A 19,655-nucleotide genomic window follows, 5' to 3' on the forward strand; every position below is an offset into this window, starting at 1 on the left:
CCCATCGAGCATGCTCCGCCATTTTTCCGGAGATGGAAGCTCTCTTTCATCCCGATGACAGCTTTTCCAATCAGCCCCAGTTTCTCGGGAACCAATCCAGAGAAACAAATCACTATACCACTACAGGCCTGCTGGACTGTCCCTTACAGACACCTAGTACATGCAAAAGACAACACGAGACGCACTAGTGTCATAAAAACAATTGGGATTACCGTTTCGTCAATGGGATCTCCAGTCATAGGTGCATAGATAATCCTGTAACCCCGGACTCGACCAATGGCAGGGTCCCACTTCACAGTGAGGCTGTGTGATGTTGCGTTATACACTTGGAGGTTACGAGGGGGACTCAGGGTAGCTGAAGTGCAAAGAAACACCATTAACATAAAAACCATTTCCTTCCCCAAAGACAGGGAAAGATAGAAAAAAACCTACATTTAGCAACTTTCACAATCTTAGTTCATCCCAAAGCACCTTCCAGCCAATGAAGCACTCTTGAAATGAAATCACTGTTGTAATGTAGGAAATATGGCAGCCAATTTATGCACAGCAAGCTCCCACAAACAGCAATGAGATAATGACCAGATAATCTATTTTTTCATGATTTTGGTCGAGGGATAAATATTGGCCAGGACAGCAGGGAGAACTCCCTGCTCTCCTTCGAAATAGTGCCATGGGATTTTTACGCCTAACTGAGGGAATAGACGTGGTCTCGATATAAGATCATATCCGCAAGACGGCACTTCCAACAATGCAGCACTTACGACAGTGCAGCACTTCCTTAATACTGGCATGGGGAATGTCAGCCTGGATTATGGACTTAAGGATGGAAATTTCCAATCTTGGCCACGCAGTGCCAGCTGTATAATAAAGCAGCCTCTTTGTCACAATAATGTGTCTCTGACACAGCTTTTTCAGCACATCCTCTATTGCACCACCATGACATTTCTTCTCCTCACTCCAGCCGCCTCTGTGGCACCATTCTGAGAGATCAAAACCAAAATCAGTGTGAAACTGGGAGTTTTTATTGTGCACTGCACCCAGGCTCACTAGCAACAGGGGTCCAGCTGGCAAAACACATTTTACCTCGGACTTTTTAAGTCAATGGATGGAGTTTCCAAGCTGGTTTTGAGCCCATTGCAGAATTTCCTCCTCTCCAGGCATCTGCATTTACATTTTTTTAGCAAAATTCTTTACCAAGAGAGTAGATGAGCGATTTACATATTCAGGAAAAACGCTAGGCAGATTTTTACTATTGATTTCCTGAAGAACTCTGCCACACTTTTGTCTCAATAGCAAAAGGGTGAAGGCCATTTTGTTGATCTATTTAACACACGATAAGACTGGATAAAGAGTTTTAAGAGGAGAAAATTTGCAGGCCAATGAGGAAAGAGGAGTGAGGGCTAGGGGAGGGGCGGGGGGCGAGGCAGGGGCAGGAAACATGCATCTCGGTAGATAGTACTCTACATAACAGTTGCACCAGTTGCACAGGCACAATGGGATGGATGGTCTCATATTGTGTTGTAAGATTTTATGATTTTATTTAACCCCAATGACAGGTTCACCATGCACCATGTTTATAAATGAGAAAAAAGTACTGCAGACATTTTTTGCACAAAGTCAGTGTTTCATTTGGGAGATGATTCACACTACCTTTTGATCAACATTTTTGCTCATGTTGTAAATGTAATGTTGATCCCCAGAGGGGAATCTCAGCTCAGAGGAGGCGAGGATCAGAGAGAGAAGTTGTCATTGCTATGGTATTTTCACACTGTTCCCTTGGAGAACAGTGTGATGCATTGGAAGGGCTTGCAAGCTGATTAGCGGTCTGAAAGGCTGCAATGTGAGTGCATCTCCCATGGCTAGAATCATCTTTCTTCCTATCTAGGGAGTTTAGTCCTCTACAGTGGGAGGGTTTTAAGGGCTGTCACAAACTATAGCAGGAGGGGTTGCATTCACCCACCGGACACAGGTATTTTGGTGGATGCCAACCAGAATTTCAAGCTGGAACTCCGGTCTCCATCCACAGGGAACGTCTGGAATGGAGTTTGAACCCTGCACCTTTTGACCCAGAAGCAGGAATGCTCCCATGAGGCAGCTCCTTACAGTGACAAGGATAAACACTGGAGCCCTGATTCCCTGACCAACGTTCCCTGCTAGCAGGGATTTCCCACAAGGAAACCAGAACCCAGAAGCTTACCTGGGATAGTCGGAATCGTCTTGGCCACTGAAAAATTAAAAATAAGATATATTAATATCAGGTATTTTGTTTAGGTTAGAATAGAAATTTGGTTGTCGATCCCAACCTGATTATTATTCAGGTTTAAAATCAAATGGAGTGAATTCCTTCCAGCGCTCTCCCACTCCACTGTGTCACTTTGGGAAGGTTTGGTGGAAACAGGGATTGGAATTTTATCAAAGGTCAAGTTGCCTGGGTGGGTGGGCAGCTGGACCCTGGGCAGCATTTTACCGGTGGCAGCCAATTAAGAAGCCGATGCCAGGTCTGCCATCCAATTGAATATGGCAGCCCGTCTCCCAGAGTTGCCGGCTGTTCGGCAGCACCACGACAGAGGTGACCACTGCTGAGGCAGTGGGAGGAGGAGGAGGGTACCTCCATGCTGAGGCACCCTCAAAGGCAAGCTAAGGTTTTTTATTTACCATGCCAGGACCAGGCAGGCAGGCCCCGGGGATCAGGGCTGCACCTTCCAGCAGCGGTGCACTAGTTGCAGGGGAGGCCATTGCTGCCAGGGGGCACCTCTGTGGGCCGTGGAGCAGCCATAAATGATGGCCCTTCCCCCCCCCCCCCACTACTCTGGGAAGCCGCTGGGAGGCCACCAGGGTTTACCAGCAGTGAGCCCTCCTGACACTGGTAAAATGCGGGTGGGAAGTGGCCAAGAATAGGCTGATGAGGTCCCTGCCATTTTACAAGGCCTTCTGCCTCCCAAACCATTTCCAGAGGGCTGGTAAAATTCCCGCAGTTAGACAGCACAAAAATCCGGCGAAAATTTATTCCCCGAGAAAGACAAGGCAAAAGTGATCCATAAAAACAGAAAATGCTGGAAATACTCAGCAGGTCAGGGCAGCATCTTTGGAGAGAGAAACAAAGATAATGTTTCAGGTCGATGACCTTTCATCAGAACTGGGAAAAGTTGGAAATGTAATAAGTTTTTAGCAAGTGAAAGGGGGGAGGGTGGGAAAAGAACAAAAGGGAAGGTCTGTGATCGGGTGGAAGACAGGAGAGATTAAATGACAAAAGAGTTGGTGGTGCAGGGCCAAAGGGTGTGGTAATGGAACAAGCAAAGAAACAAAAGATGCGTCTAGAGGGGATGGGAATGGCAGAATGATGAACAGCTGCCGTCCGAAAGCAAAAACAAGGGAAAAACGAGAGTAAAACCAAAAACTGCGAAGAAAAAGGAAACAAAATGGGGGCAGAGATTACAGTCCGAAATTGTTGAACTCAATGTTAAGTCTGGAAAGCTGTAAAGTGCCTAATCAAAAGATGAATGCTGTTCCTACACTGCAGTAGGTCGAGGACAGAGAGGTCATCGTGAGTGCAGGGCAAAAGTAATACCAGGAGAGGTAAGCTGAAAATTCAGAAGCTGAAATAATGTGGAGCTGCTTCACATGTAAGGTAATGGGTAGCCGTGGAGGAAAGCGGGTGAGGTAAGTTAGCAAGAAGGTTCATTCAACTCAATGGTAGAAACAGGTCCAAGAGATAGTAATGTGTATCACTGGAGAATGAAGATTGAGGTTATTGTGGGTCAGCAGGGTTGAATTCCATCAAATAGGGGCAAGCTTATTGGGGCTGATTGTTGTTATTGTTATTGTTATAACAGGCAAAGACAACAACTTATATTTATATAGCGTCTTTAACATAATAAAAGTCCCAAGGCACTTCACATGAACATTATACAAAGTCTGACACAGAGTCACAGAAGGAGATATTAGATCAAATGATCAAAATCTTGGTCAAAGAGATAGGTTTTGAGGAGTGTTTTAAAGGAGGAAAATGAGGTGGAGAGGCAGAGAGGTATCGGGAGGGAATTTCAGAGTTTTTAAAGTTCCATACAAGCCTTTTATTTAATGATTAGTGATCTGCTGATGTCATCCTGTAAAGTCAGGACAGTTTAGATGCAATGCGTTCAATAAATATATATTGATTGTTATTTATTGCTGTATAACCCAGTCACGCCAAAATAGGGAGGATGTGGGGTGAGGCCAATCATTTCTCTACAAGGAGGAGATAATAAGGGTGGGGATGCAGGGGAAAATTGTCACTTGCTTACAGTCAGAGGAGAGGTAAAGTTGGAAAAGGCATAGATTAATGGGGGGGAGGGGGTTTGGGTCACTGAACTTGTCGGCTGAATGCCGGGAGGGGACAGGGGGGTGGCCCAGGATTCAGTCTCAACCACGATAGTCACTGAAGCCTATAAGTACTCTTTGCTGCACTCTTTATTTACCAACTCCGGTCACATGCAGGGGAAGTGGGAGAATCGAGGGCAACATACCTCCTCAAAGGACAAAAAGATCTGCTGCACATCACAGGGTGCAGACTGTGCTTTCCATTCTACTTTGTCCTCTTTTCAATATCTGAAAGCAATCGGTGAGGTGCGGAGCGGAAAAGACTGATGGAGAAGTTTCTGTGCTAAAGACTTACGTGTGCGCTGGGAACCGAAGAGATCTTCACTTTCCATCTCATCTGGGTAGATGGCAGTAAGGGAGACATCGTATAAGGTGTCAGGATTCAGGTTGTCTAAAATCTGGCTTTTTTCCTCACCATTTATAATCATCTGGGCAGAATACGCATAAAGATAAGGGGTCAGCGTCTGAAACCAATTTGCTTTCTAAAAACTAATTCTGTTAATCAAATTGGCAGGTTTGAATTTGATACCACTCAGCTGACCACAGCAACCATGACATAATAATATCCTATTCCATAACGAACTTACATTCACCAACTCCTGGCTGCAGTCACCCTCCCCAGTGCTATTCTCTGGCGGCCAAGCTGAGCATCTCTGCAGAAAATTTAGTCTCAAGAAACAAATCGATTTGGACTGCTCTGTTTGCTGAATAGATGTTCTTCTTTGGTTGAGTCAACTGAGCCCTGCTTCTTATTACTAGGTACTCATATTGCAAGTGGAAAGCATTTCTCTGATCACTGTGTGTAGCAATACCATGAATGCACTCAGAAAGAATGTGCTTACGTTGTCATTATGTGCAGTTTAAAGGACTCTTTTTGCCCATTGTAATTGTGATGCTGCTCACCATTTTTTTCCCACCCTTTATTTTCTGGCAATGCAAGGTGTTTGAGGATGAGTGGGTTGGGTTGGCAAGTTTACCATGGCGGCTCTTACACCAGCTTGAAGTCACCCACCAGTGGGTAAATGGTGGGACCTCCTCAAGGTTTCCCTCCCCCTTCAGGAGGGAATGCCATACGTTCTTCCATGCTCCTTCCCCGTGGCAGACCATCTGGGAGCTAACCGCGGTCTTCCACTTCAACTCTCGAGCAGAAACTGCGGGAGTCGGCTCGTTTCCCACCATGACCTGGGGCCATTTTAGCCAGAGAGTCTGGTTACCACATTGCCAATTCAATTCCTGCCCAGACTGCATGGGAAATAACTGCTGGCCTTTTGTCTCTTCACTGGAGTACCAGTAAAAGTTGGAAGAGGAGGAGAGCTGGTTTGGGAGACTTTAATAGAAGGGGAGGGAGTCTGCGGCAAGGGAGCTCTAAACTTTCCTCGTTCCTTACAAAGGAAGGTAAAACCTTTTGAAACATCTTCCCATTCCAATCCTCTTGCTGCACCTAGTGGGAAAGCTACAGATAGTTCAGCACTCAGGCTGGCCCTCACCTGTCCTCAGCAAGCCACCTCTTCAGAAAAGGACAGGTTAAAATCCAGATCCGTGAAAAGCAGGAGGAAATTTGTACACTGCTCATACAAAAACCCTGACATTACTACCTAGAAAAATATTTAACAGTGAAAGCCAATGGCAGAGTGACTTTACCCAGTGAGCTGCTAACTCAGTAAACACCAGCGATCAAACCTGACCTCTTCCTGGTGCAGCTAAACACAATCAGGATGGTGGGGGGGGGGGCAATTCCCCATCCCTCATCCTGTCCAGAAACTTGCCGAAACACCGTGCATATGGGATTTGGGTTGAAGGCGGGAATGTACACAGCTGTGAGGCCCATCATAATCCAATAGCCTGGTGGCACTCCCAGTCACAGTTCAGACATTAATAATGGCCACTCGACCTCTACTTCAGCAGAGGATGAAACCCAATAGCAAATGACAGAAGGGATGACAACTAGATGTGGAACATTAATGTTGCAAAGGAGGAACATCTTCATACATTTACAGATCTATCCGACAGCGATTTGCTTCACGTTCGCTCAGCACAAGGCAAATTAAAATGTCTGCTGGAGATACAACAGAAGCAGAAAGCACTGGCTTCTTCACCTCTTTTCTGTCCCCTCCCACAGCTGGAATCCAGCTCAGTCTGTAGAGGGCCACATCTGGCGCTCGATGATCCCAGTGGACGCGGAAACGGTTCTCCCTTATGTCCGAGAAGCGTAAGTTTGCCGGTGCTGGGACAACCACTGTGGTGGGAAAAACGGAAGCAGTGAGACCTTATGTGTAAACGCATCACAATTAGCACAAAGATACTGGCAATGTTACCAATGGAATATCTACAACAACTTGCATTTATATTCTGCCTTTCATGCAGTAAAATGTCCCCAAGGGGCTTCACAGGAGCATAATCAAACAAAAAAAAATTTTGACACCAAGCCAAAGGAAAGAAAAGGACAGGTGACCAAAAGTTTGGTCAAAGAGGTAAATGTTAACAAGCGGCTTAAAGGAAAAGAAAATTGATGGGGAGTTTTAGGACAAAACACATGCCCCACGAAAAACCACACTGAGGGTTGACATCCTCATTGCTATGTGCTGATAGTATCATAAGCAGCAGGAAGATCTCCTCTGATCACTATCTCTAAAATGTAAGAGCATTTTAAGACAACGATTTGGGATTCCACTGTACTTAACAATCAGGGGCAACTCTCTTAGCTACACCACACTGCCTCTGCACAATTCCAGTATATCATTTCCAATTAACTGCTGTGTTTCATCTCTTGCTTTGAATTTTTGCAGAGTGTCTGGCAAGTCTTTTGGGGACAGGTTCTGGTTTCCATCATACGCTAAGATTCCTAGCTGTATTGAAATTTATATCACCACACATTTGAACGAGGGCCAAAATGGTAAATCGACATCTTTATTACTTTCAGTGCCCTACGGGGATAGAAACAATGTCACACACATCATACATTTACTTTGCAAAGCATTGCTCAGAATATGATGGAACACTCTCCACTGCCTGGATGAGTGCTGTTCCAACAATACTCAAGAAGATCGACACAACCCAGCACAAAGCAGCCCAATTGATTGGCACTCCATCTGCCACCATAAATATTTGCTCCCTCTACCACCAGCGCACATTGGCAGCTGTGTGTACCATCTACAAGATGCACTGCAGTAATTCACCAAGGATCCTTTGACACCACTTTCCAAACCCACAACCTCTATCATCTAGAAGGACAAGGGCAGCAGGTGCATGGGAACACCACCACCCGCAAGTTCCCCTCCAAGCCACACACCATCCTAACTTGGAACTATATCATTATTCCTTCACTGTCGCAGGGTCAAAATCCTGGAACTGCCTTCCTAACAGTGCTGTGGGCGTACCTACACCCCAAGGACTGTAGCAGTTCAAGGCAGCGGCTCACCACCACCTTCTCAAGGGCAATTAGGGATGGGCAACAAATGCTGGCCTTGCCAGTGACGCTCACATCCCATGAACAAATGAAAAAGAATTAATTTCTCTATTGGGAAAACTTAGAGGTTTGGTTAAGTAGCAAATTGTGTTTCATGAAAATATTTTTGTTTCAACATTTTGTGTCAGCCAAATTTTACCCACTTCAAAATAAGGGTTGTTTGCACTGGGTAAATGGAGCATTTAGAATTGCCGGGACTTACATTGAGCATTAAGCATTCCTAGATCAGGTATGGAATGAGTTCTAGTTGCAGATGAGGCCTTCCTCAGCTGCACCCAACCTGAGCAGAACATTACCTGCTGAACCAGTGAGACAAACTCATTTTCAGGGCCACTAACCTTCTAAAGGAAATTAGGTCAATATCAGTTGGAAAGAGGGTTTGAGGATCACTGGCTAATTGCTTTTTCATAGGCTGTTAGTAGGGAGTTCATGATAGCATATACATTTACCCAATCACACTGTGCTGGCTCTTTGCAAGAAATATCCAATTAGTTAACCTCCCCTTCTCTTTCTCCATAGCCTTGAAAATTATTCCTGTTCCAAAGGCAACATGAAGAAAACCTTTTCTACGCAGCAAGTGGTTAGGATCTGGAATGCGCTGCCCGAGAGTGTGGTGGAGTCAGATTCAATCGTGGCTTTCCAAAGGGAATTGGATAATTATCTGAAAGAAAAACAATTGCTGGGCTACAGGGAAAGGGCTGGGGTGTGGGACTAGCTGAGTTGCTCTTGCAGAGAGCTGGCATGGACACGATGGGCCAAATGGCCTCCTTCTGTTCTGTAACCATTCGATGATTCTAAGTATTTATCTAAATCCCTTTTGAAAGCTACTATTGAATCTGCTTCCACCACTCTTTCAGGCAGCACATTATAGAACATAACTCACCGTGTAAAAAAAAAACTCTCCTCCACACTGGCTCTTTTGCCAATTATCTTAACTCTGTGTCTTCTGGTTACTGATCCTCCTGCCAATGGGAACAGTTTATCCTTATTTACTCTATCAAAACCGTTCATAATTTTGAAATCCTCTCTCAAATCTCCCCTTAATCTTCTCTGCTCTAAGGAGAACAATCCCAGCTTCTCTTGTCTCTCCCTGTAACTGATGCTATGAGATGCGTTATCGGTTAAATGAAACTCCTCAGCAGTTGACCAGGCATCTTACTTACAGGTGCTTTCTCTTCCAGTCACTGGAGTTGAGGGGCCATCATCGTACACTGCAGTAACTGAAGCTTCATACTCCGTTTGGGATATAAGGCCTGTTAGTGGCACAGAAGTATCACTGCCCGAGACTTGCAACTATCAGGTTAAAGAAAAAGTATTAGTTACACTTGCTTGAATAAGGAAGTAAATTTATACTAAAATATAATAAGAACATTAGAAAAAGGCAATGATGAGAAAGGACATCCAGTCTATTGAAGCTTATCCCTCCTTCTCCAGCAGTCCCCAAACTCACCCGGTCAATAGAACGGTATTTTGCTGTGCTATAATAGTGTGCTTGTAGTGTCTGACTCTATTACCTTACTTGGTGATATCTTTCAAATATCTTGTAAAGAAATGTGTCGAAGATCTGTTCTGTCTGTTGTGACTCGCATTATTCCAGGTTCACTTTTTCTATGCCATTGTTACATGTTAAACCAGTCGAGTGTTGTTCCCCCATCCTAATACACCCAAGTTAGTGGTCATTAGTGACACCAACTCTATGTAATTCTCTGTCTTGTTTCACAGCTCTTTGACTCTTCACTGTGCTCTGAATTAGCCTAGCATGTCTCTCAGTTGTATCAAACTGCTACTGGCGGTTTAACAAGGCGACCACCATCACCTTCTCTGGAAATGGGCAATAAATGCTGGTCTTTTCTTCATTATTCTTCATTCTTAGGCATCATCACTGGCAAAACTGGCATTTATTTCCCACCCCCAGGTGCCCCTTGAGAAGGTGGCAGTGGGCCTTCTTCTTGAACCACTTGGTAGCTGTTTGATACCACTGAGTTATTTAATTGCAAAGCCTGGATGAATAGTCCAGAGAATGTGAGTTCAAATCTCACCATGGACAGTTTGAAAATCTGAATTCAGATTACAGAACCTGGAAATAAAAATGACCATGAAGCTGTCGGGTGGTCATAAAAATCCAACTACTTCACTAATATCCTCTAGGGGAGGAAATCTGCATCCTTACCAGGTCTGTATGTGACTCCAGTGCCACACCAACATGGTTAACTTTTCACTGCCCTCTGAAGTGGCGTAACAAGCCCCTAAATTGTATCAAACCGCTACTGGTGGTTCAAAAAGATGGTCTACCATCACCTGCTCAAGGCACCTAACTGGGAATGGGCAATAAATGCCAACCTTACCAGTGATGTCAACATCCCAATGAATGAAAATATTTCTTTTAAATGGAATGATTACTGTCTGAAAGGAATTGGAAATATAAATGGATGATGCTTTGCTTGTAGTGTAAACTGTCCAGGTAAACTTTTTATTACTTACATTATTGTGAACTGCCCACTTGGATCCCATTTCCTGGGATGCCCCCTTTTTTATTTGTTCATGGGATGTGGGCGTCACTGGCTATGCCAGCATTTATTGCCCATCCCTAATTGCCCTTGAGAAGGGCAAGCCTTCTTGAACCGCTGCAGTCCATTTGGGGTAGGCACACCGACAGTGCTGTTTGGAAGGGAGTTCCAGGATTTTGACCCAGTGACAGTGAAGGAACAGCGATATAGTTCCAAGTCAGGATGGTGTGTGACTTGTCAGCACAATACTGGGTTTGACAATTCTCTGAAACCTCCTGAATCCCTCTATCCATTCAGTGTAGGACTCCCCAAGTAGCATGTACTGTAGGAGTACTGGAGCACACAAATCAGGAAGGTACTGGTTCAACAACAAGAACAACAACAACTTGCATTTATATAGTGCCTTTAACGTAGTAAAGCATCCGAAGGCGCTTCGCAGGAGCATATTCAGACAAAAATTGACTCTGAGCCAAAGAAGGAGATATTAGAACAGGTGACCAAAAGCTTGGTCAAAGTAGTAGGTTTTAGGGAGGGTCTTAAAGGAGGAGTGAGAGGTAGAGAGGTTTTGGAAGGGAATTCCTGAGCTTAGGGCCCAGGCAGCTGAAGTCAAAACCGCAGTGGTGAAGCGAAGGAGGTGGGTAATGCCAGGCAGCGAGTTACTGAACATCCCACCCTGGAGTCTCCATGGGAAATTTGGACAAATTTAATGGCCAGGCCTCATTAACATCCAGCAATTGTTCCGGCCAGTAGCTTGTTAAGACTGGCCGGTGTTGAATCTGAGCAATGGGACCCTGCATAGCAGAGATTACGTCGGTGTGTTTGCATGAAGAGCAAGGTCAGGATCACACTGCAATTCACATGTATCTCAGCTTATATATCAAGCTTGGACACTTGGGTGAGATACTTGAATTGTACATGATCTTCAAGCGAGAAGGTGGTAAAAAAAAGGTGGGATATAGAGGCCTGCTACCCGAGCCGAACCCGACGGGACCCGACAACATATGTCGGGTTCAGGTAGGGTCGGATCGCTCTTCTGGGTCCGGCTTTCGGGCTCGGGTCGGGTCAGGCCGGGACCAGGTCGGGCCGGGTCTGGGTCGGACACACACACAGTATTACATTTTGCTCTGCTGGGAGGTTGAGTTTAGTAAGTGTCAAAAGTTGAAAAGTCTGCCTGAGCTGGGAGTCCGGGACGTCAAGGAGGGAAACTCTGAGTCTGCACAGTGAGTGAGTGAGCATCTCTATGATGTCGTCACGCTCATGCTGCAGCTTCCTGCAGATTCGGAAGCACAAGGTAGGTAAAGAGAACATTCCGGTGGTTGGGTCGGGCTCAGGTTGGGTCAGGTCGGGCGTAGGAAACAATGGAGGGCCTCGGGCCGGGTTGGGCTCAGATCCGATGTGGTTCTGTCGGGTTCGGGTCGGGTTTTCTTTTCCTGATCTGAACAGGCCTTTAGTGGAAAACAAATGTAGAAAGGACTAAAAAATACTACCTCATATTATTACTGCAAGGGAATATGTCACCTCACCTCTTTCATACTGTTATCTCCCACATCATTGTATCTAATCACATATTTAAGGACCCTGCCTGGTGCAGGATCCCAGTGGATCCTCATGTTACTGTGAGTAACATCGGAAAACCGGATGTTCCTGGGTCCACCCAGCGGCACTGTGGAGACAGAATGAAACAACACAGAGCTCACTGGAGAAAATCAGGTGACAAAATTACATGAATTAAGCCAAAAGAAAATGAAAACTGACACTTGATGTGACATATGGCTACACAATCTGGCTGGCTCTATTCAGCATGTGTTTAAATTCCTCTAGGCGTATCTTTTTCACACAGGCATTAAACTAAACATTGTCTCCATACAGGAACAGAGTAGGTTCGAAAAGATGGACACAACTGGTTGGTATCAGCTCATTTGCAATAATCTTTTATGTAGTCAGATTCCTTTCAAAACATATCTCTTAAAAGAATTTGTTTCTGATTTTTCCATTTGTCACAGCAAAATTGTTTCTTTATTCTGAAAACATTTGAAGAATTCCAAAAAAAATAAATTGTCTAGGACTGACAAACCAATCAGGGATTCGCAACAGAGTGCACCATTAAACGATCTAAGAGTCTCCTTGTGATAAAGGAGAACATTACATTTGTCTTTTGATTATATCACAATTACATTACATTGGATTGCATAGGATATACAGTACAGAAACAAGCCATTTGGTTTTATGCTCCACTCGAGCCTTCTCCCGTCTTTCCTCATCTAAATCTATCAGCATTACCCTCTATTACCTACTCCCTCATATACTTGTCTAGCCTCCCCTTAAGTTCATGTATACTATTCGCTTCAACCACTCCCTGTGGTAGCAAGTTCCACATTCTCACCACTCTTTGTGTACAGAAGTTTCTCCTGAAATCTCTACTAGATTTCTTGGTGGCTATCTTATATTAGCAGCCTCTAGTTATGCTGTTCTCCACAAGCGGAAACATTCTCTCTGTATCCACTCTATTAAAAGCTTTCATAATTTTAAAGACCTTTATTAGGTCATCCCTCGGCTTTCTTATATCAAAAGAAAATAGACCCAGCCCCCTGTCAATCCTTTCTCTGACCTTATTCATTAGACTATTATAGGGCACCTGATTGAAGGCCTTTTGAAAATCCAGGTAAATTAAGTCTACTGCATTACCATTGACTACTCTGTTAGTTCCTCAAAAAATTCAATTAGGTTGATCAAGTAACATTTTCCTTTTTGAAATCCAACCTGACTATTCCTTATTGTATTTTTCATTTCTTGATGTTCTTCTATTCTCTCCTGTAGTAGGGATTCCATTATTTTTCCTACCATCGACGTTAAACTTCCTGGATTATAATTCCCTGGAAATATTCTATCGCCTTTCTTAAATACATGAATTATGTGAGCTGTCCACCAGCTCTCTGGCACTACACCTTTTTCTAACAAATTATTAAATATGTGTAGTAATGCCTGTACTATCTCTTCCCGAGATTCTTTTAAAATGTCTGGATGCAATCCATCCGGACCAGGGGCTTTATCCTCTTTGAGTTTGATTAGTTTATTCAATACATCCTCCTTTTTTTTTTATCTTAAATGCAATTAGTTCATTACTCATCTCTATCTCCCTGGTAAATACCGAAGCAAAATAATTATTTAATATTTCTACCATCTCTCTATTGTTACCTGTGGTATTCTCCTGCCTGTCCCTTAATGGTCCTATTCCCAGCCAAGCCTTCACTTTTTATTGAACCTGTGGCTTCTAGTGATTTGTGGATAAGGACACTTAAACCCCTTTGTTCCTCCACAGTTCCTATTCCAATTTAATTTCCTCAGATCCAACGTGGATGACTTACTCACAGTGAACTATTTGTGCTACAGTTTTTCCTGCCCACTTTTGCCTGATCCTTTTTTATCCTCCTACTCCCATCTGCTTAGCCATCAGTGTGAAATGTCTTTATCTGATGTCTTAACAAAGATGATGTGCTGTTCAGTTGAAGTTGATTAACTTCTCTGTTAAAAAAAGAGATGCTGGAATTTCAAACGAACATAAAATTCTGGAAATACTCAGCAGGTCAGGCAGCATCTGTGGAGAGGGAAGCAGTGTTAACTCCCAGTTCTGATGAAATGTCATCGACCTGAAACATTAACTCTGTTTCTCTCTCCACAGATGCTGCCTGACCTGCTGAGTATTTCCAGCATTTTCAGTTTTTATTTCAGATTTCCAGTATCCGCAGTATTGAAACAGATTCACATGTTTGTTCCTAATATCACACATCATGGACTCAACCCCTTGATTTTCACACCTTCCCTTGGGCTTTTTTAATCACCAAGCTGAAAGACAAATGTAGAAGTGAAATAAGTTCTGCAAGCTTCCAAGATTGCATTATAAAAATGTCTTACAGGTAACTTCTTGCACACTCAGGGGATCACTGGGGACATCACCAAACATGGCATGGATTGTAAGAGTATACTCAGTACTGGGAAATAAATTCTGCAGCTTTACATCAGTGGTATCAGCACCAACTCTCAACTGCAAAAGAAAAGAAAAATCATTTGTAAATTATATATTAAGATTAAAACAACTACATTACTACAAAAATCACTTTTAATCAGGGTTAAATCGATTGTATGACTATTAAATGGATCAGTCTTCTATCATACTGGTCTTGCTGTGCACCATTACTACATAAAATTGAATGTGCTTGTAAGAAATAATTATCCTTCAACCAACATTACTAAAAAACAAAGTATCTGCTCATAATTGCTGTTTGTGGAATCTTGCTGTGCACAAATTGGCTACCACGTTTCCTTTCCCTACTTTACAACAGTGACTACACTTCAAAAGTACTTCATTGGCTGTAAAGCACTTTGGGACCAGATCATCTATTGAGGGAGAAATACTGGTCAGGACACTGGAGAGAACTTACCAGCTCTTCTTTGAAATAGTGTCATAAGATCTTTTGCATCCAACTGATAGGGCAGATGAGACCTCACTTGTGAGGCAGCACCTCTGACTGTCTGCCTGAATTACACATTCAAGCCTCTGGAGTAGGTTCTTGAACTGCAACCCTTCTGACTCAGAGGTAAGAGCCAAGGCTGACAGTTCAGAACTGATGGAGTCCTTCCATAAATTGTTACTCAACAGTCCTTCCAGTCCAAGACATAAAACACCAAATTACGTTGATCAATATTAACTTTGTGGCTGCCCTCTATAATCCTTTGACAACATTGCCTTTCCCTTGTGAAATACATGCCAAAGCAAATGTGCATCAGAAGTACCACTATGAAGTTCAGTCTATGACACCTTGGGTACTCAGTAAATGTTTTATTGGAGTTTGGCTGAAGTTTAATGGGCCCACTTGGTATATGTATATATAATTTTCACAAGAGATCCGAGCTTTAAAAAGATGATTTAAACTGAAAAATATTTAGAGACATAAAACTCTTAAAGAGAGAGATTACTATTTAAGATTGTAACTATTTGAGCAATAAAACTGGATGTGATGTAATGCAGGCGGTGGCGAATGAAACTGGTCAGCTGTTTTATAACACAGGATGAAATTTTGCAGGGCTCAAGCTAGAGTTCATGTTTTATTGCCAGTGATATTACTTGTTGCCCATAGTTTTCTAAAAAAAAACACTAAATTCCTACACAAACTAAGCAGCTGTTGAACATTTTTAAAATCACAATCCAACCTCTTTCAACAATAGTTCACTATTATGAACAAAACTATCACTAATTCATCATCTACAAAAAAATCATTAGATAGCACACGGGGACGATTGATTGATGCAATAGTCTTATTTTTGGCAACCTCTACAATGACTTTTATGTGCAGAACTTATTGGTGGCAGCTTATATTTAGTCAAAGTGAAATTACTTCTTATCTGCTACTTGAGTATTTCCTCAAAGTTTAATGTTTCATGTCAAGGGTCCTTATTAAGTCATTGAGTTGTTAAGTAGTAAGAATCAGTAGCAAACTCAGGTTTGCTTCAAAGATAGCACATCTTAAAACTGCAGCAGCAAGTGTGTTTTATTTGTGAATGGATTTGAGCACAGTCATCAGAACCAAAGTGCGTAGGTGGATCAGAGAGCTTGGTAAAGGGATAAAAATGATAGGCTGAGCTGGATACCAATATCACTGAGCCCAGGTCAATATTTGAACTCATCTCTTATCTCAGGGTTGGGTATTTTTAATAACTTGTTCTCACGATATGGGTGGCAATGGGAAGTCCTGATTTATTGCCCTTCCTAGTTCCCCCTAGAAGGTATTGATTGGGCTTCTTCTTGAATTTCTGCAGTCCTTGTGGTATTAGATAGGGAATTTCAGGACATGGCTCAATGCAGATGAAGGAGCGATGGAAAATTGATTTATTTTCATTTAGAGATACAGCACTGAAATAGGCCCTTTAGCTGACCAACAACCATCCATTCATACTAATCCTACATTCCCTACCACATCCCCACCATTCTCCTACTACCTACCTAGACTCGGGGCAATTTACAATAGCCAATTTACCTATCAACTTGCAAGTCTTTGGTTGTGGGAGGAAACTGGAGCACCTGGCAGAAACCCATGCAGTTACAGGGAGAACTTACAAACTCCACACAGGCAGTACCCAGAACTGAACCCGAGTCGCTGGAGCTGTGAGGCTGCGGTGCTAACCACTGCGCCACTGTGCCACCCCAATATCCAAGTTAGGATGATGTGTGACCTGCAGGGGAACTGGAAGATGATGGTGTGCCAACAAAATTGCAATTCTTGTCCTTTCCGTTAGGAGATGTGGCTGGAAAGTAAGTAAACTTGGTGAATTGCTGCAGTGACTCCTATAGATCGTACATAGTAGAGCCACACTACGATAGTGATTGATGACATGGGAACTCTTTTCTGGACAGTGTGGTACTTTTTAAGTGCTGTTGTGATTGCACCCATCCAAGCAAAGAGTGAGTATATATAGTGGACGATTAATAGAGTACACAGCCTCTGCCCTGGACTTGGAGCCATGATGGCTGGTCCAGTTCATCCTCTGGTCAGTGATACCCCCAAGATATTGATGGTGGCGAACTCAGTAATACTGGTGCAGTTTGAAGGTCAAAGGGAGATGGCTGGGCTTTCTCTTATTTGAGGTGGTCATTACCTGAAACTTGTGTGGTGTGAATGCTTCCTACCACTTCTTAGCGCAAGCCTAGGTGTTATCCAGCTCCTGCTGTAGGCTGGAATGGGCTGCTTCCTGATGGAAGGAGTTGTTAATGGAGTTGAACACTGTGGAATCACCAGTGAACAGCCCCACTCCTGGCCTTATGACAGAGGGAGGGTCATTCATCGAGCAACTCAAGATGGATTGTCCAAGGAGACTTCCCTGAGGAACTCCTGAAAGCTGCACGATTGGCATCTGATAACCATAATCACCTGCCTTCGAATCAAGAATGACTCTTTGAGCCAACTGAGAGATTTCCCTTTGCCCATAATTAATCTTAGTTTTATCAGGGCTACTTAATGCCACACTTGGTCGAATGCTGCTTGAGGTTGAGGGCAGCTACTCTCCCATTTCCTGTGGCATTCAGCTCGCGACATATCTGGATCGAAGCTTGAAGCTAAGTGGTTTTGGAAGAACCCAAACTAAGTGAGCAGGCTATTGGTGATCTGTGTTGCTTGGTAGTGATATAGACGACTCCTTCTATCACTTTACTGATGATTAGGAGGAAGCTGATAGGATGATAATTAAATTTATCTTGTTTCTTCTATGGATAGGGTATATCTGAGGAATCTTCCACATTATTGGGTAGGTGTCAGTGTTCATAGCTGTACTGGAACAGATTGGAACAGGTAGCAGTTAGCTCTGATGCACAGGTCGAGAACCGGGAGTTGTCCATAGCACGTCTGGTGCCCTCAGTGTCTTGAGGAACAAACCGGATAGGCAGGACACTGGTATCTATGAAGGTGGGGATCTCAGGAACAGACCGAGTAGGATCATGCATTGAGCAATTTTGTCTGAAGAGAGTTGTAAAAAAACAATTTTAACTTGTCTTTTGCATTTGCTTACTCATGGCACTGGCTCAAAGAAGGGCAGGTCTGGATATTAAATATTCCTGATACAAGATGTTCAGGAAAAATAGGAAAGGAAGGAAAGTGGGGTGGTGGGGGTGGGGGGGGGGGGGGGGGGGGGGCGTGGTGGCGGTGGCAGTATTGGTTAAGGAGAACATTGCATTGCTGGAGAGAGAAGATGTCCCAGAGGGGTCAAGGACAGAATCCATTTGGCTAGAGCTAAGGAACAAAAATTGGTAGTCTAAAGGCCACCAATTAGTGGGAAAGATGTAGAGGAACAAATTTGCAAGGAAGTTACGGAGAGGTGCAAGAACTATAAAGTAGTTATAATTGGGGGTTTTAATTATCTGAATATAGACTGGGATGTTAGTAGTAAGGGGCAGAGAGGGGCAAGAGTTCCTAGAGTGCTTTCTGGAAAATTTTCGACAGCAGTATGTTTCCAGTCCAACAAGAATGCAGGCACTGCTAGACCTGGTTCTTGGGAATGAAGTGGGCCAAGTAGATCAAGTGTCAGTAGGGGAACATTTAGGGGACAGTGATCATTGTATCATAGGGTCTAGGTTGGCTATGGAAAAGGACGAGGAACAATCCAAAGTAAGAATAATTAACTGGGGGAAAGCCAACTTCAAAGGGGTAAGAATGGATCTGACCCAGATAAATTGAAATCAAATGTTGGGAGGCAAAATGGTAACTAAACCATGGGTTGTCTTTAAAGAAGAGATAGTCTGAGCACAGTCAAGGTATACACCCACGAAGGGTTAAGGTAGGGCAAACAAATCTCAAGCTCCCTGGATAATGAAAGAGGTAGAGATTAAGATGAAGAAAAAAAAGTGTGCTTATGACAGATGAATAATATAACCGAAAACTAGGCTGAATATAGAAGATTCAGAGGGGAAGTGAAAAAGCAAATAAGAGAAGCAAAGAGAGAGTATGAAAAGAGACTGGCAGCATACATAAAAAGGAATCCAAAGTCTTCTATAGGCATATAAATATTATAAGGAGGAGTGGGGCTGATTAGGGACCACAAAGGGAATTTATGCATGAAGGCAGGGGGCATAGTTGGCGTATTAAATGAATACTTTGCATCTGTCTTTGCCAAGGAAGAAGATGCTGCACGGGTCATGATGGAAGAGAAGGTAATTCAGACACTTGAAGGGTTTAAAATTGATAAGGAGGGGGTATTGGGTAGGCTGTCCATACTTAAAGTTGATAAGGCACCAGGACCGGATGAGATGCATCCAAGGATACTGAAAGAAGTGAGAGTGGAAATTGCGGAGGCACTGGCCATAATTTTCCAGTCTTCCTTAAACTAGGGGTGGTGCCAGAGGACTGCAGAATTGTAAATGTTACACCATTCTTCAAAAAAAAGGTTTAAAGATAAGCTCAGCTCCTACAGGCCAGTCAGTTTAACTTCTGTGGTGGGGAAGCTTCTTGAAACAACAATTTGGATAAAATTAATAGTCACTTGGGCGAATGTGGATTCATTAAGGAAAGTCAGCATGGCTTTGTTAAGGGCAAATCATGTTTAACTAACTTGCTGGAGTTTTTTGATGAGGTAACAGAGAGGGTTGATGAGGGTTAACGCTGTTGATATGGTGTATATGGACTTCCAAAAGGCATTTGATACAGTGCTGCACAACAGACTTATAAGCAAAGTTATTGCTCGTGGAATAAAAGGGACGGTAGCAACATGGATACAAAATTGGCTGAGTGACTGGAAACAGAGAACAGTGGTTAATGGATGTTTATCTGACTGGTGGAAGG

At 43.4% G+C, this 19,655-nt stretch overlaps 1 protein-coding gene across 3 annotated transcripts in view; it reads right to left on the bottom strand.

Moving 5' to 3' along the window:
- The window catches only part of LOC137376636 (collagen alpha-1(XII) chain-like), a 268,726-nt gene that overhangs the window by 138,699 nt on the left and 110,372 nt on the right, over nucleotides 1-19,655 (bottom strand). For all 3 annotated transcript variants that reach the window (XM_068045570.1, XM_068045573.1, XM_068045571.1), the window contains 7 exons: nucleotides 14,245-14,374; nucleotides 11,856-11,995; nucleotides 8,989-9,118; nucleotides 6,456-6,595; nucleotides 4,655-4,787; nucleotides 2,198-2,224; nucleotides 213-355 (listed from right to left, as the gene is read on the bottom strand). In XM_068045570.1, the coding sequence (XP_067901671.1) occupies nucleotides 213-355; nucleotides 2,198-2,224; nucleotides 4,655-4,787; nucleotides 6,456-6,595; nucleotides 8,989-9,118; nucleotides 11,856-11,995; nucleotides 14,245-14,374 (843 nt within the window). The remainder of the gene's footprint in view (nucleotides 1-212; nucleotides 356-2,197; nucleotides 2,225-4,654; nucleotides 4,788-6,455; nucleotides 6,596-8,988; nucleotides 9,119-11,855; nucleotides 11,996-14,244; nucleotides 14,375-19,655) is intronic.

This window comes from Heterodontus francisci, chromosome 13 (genome assembly GCF_036365525.1).
Source record: "Heterodontus francisci isolate sHetFra1 chromosome 13, sHetFra1.hap1, whole genome shotgun sequence".
Classification (NCBI taxonomy): domain Eukaryota; kingdom Metazoa; phylum Chordata; class Chondrichthyes; order Heterodontiformes; family Heterodontidae; genus Heterodontus; species Heterodontus francisci.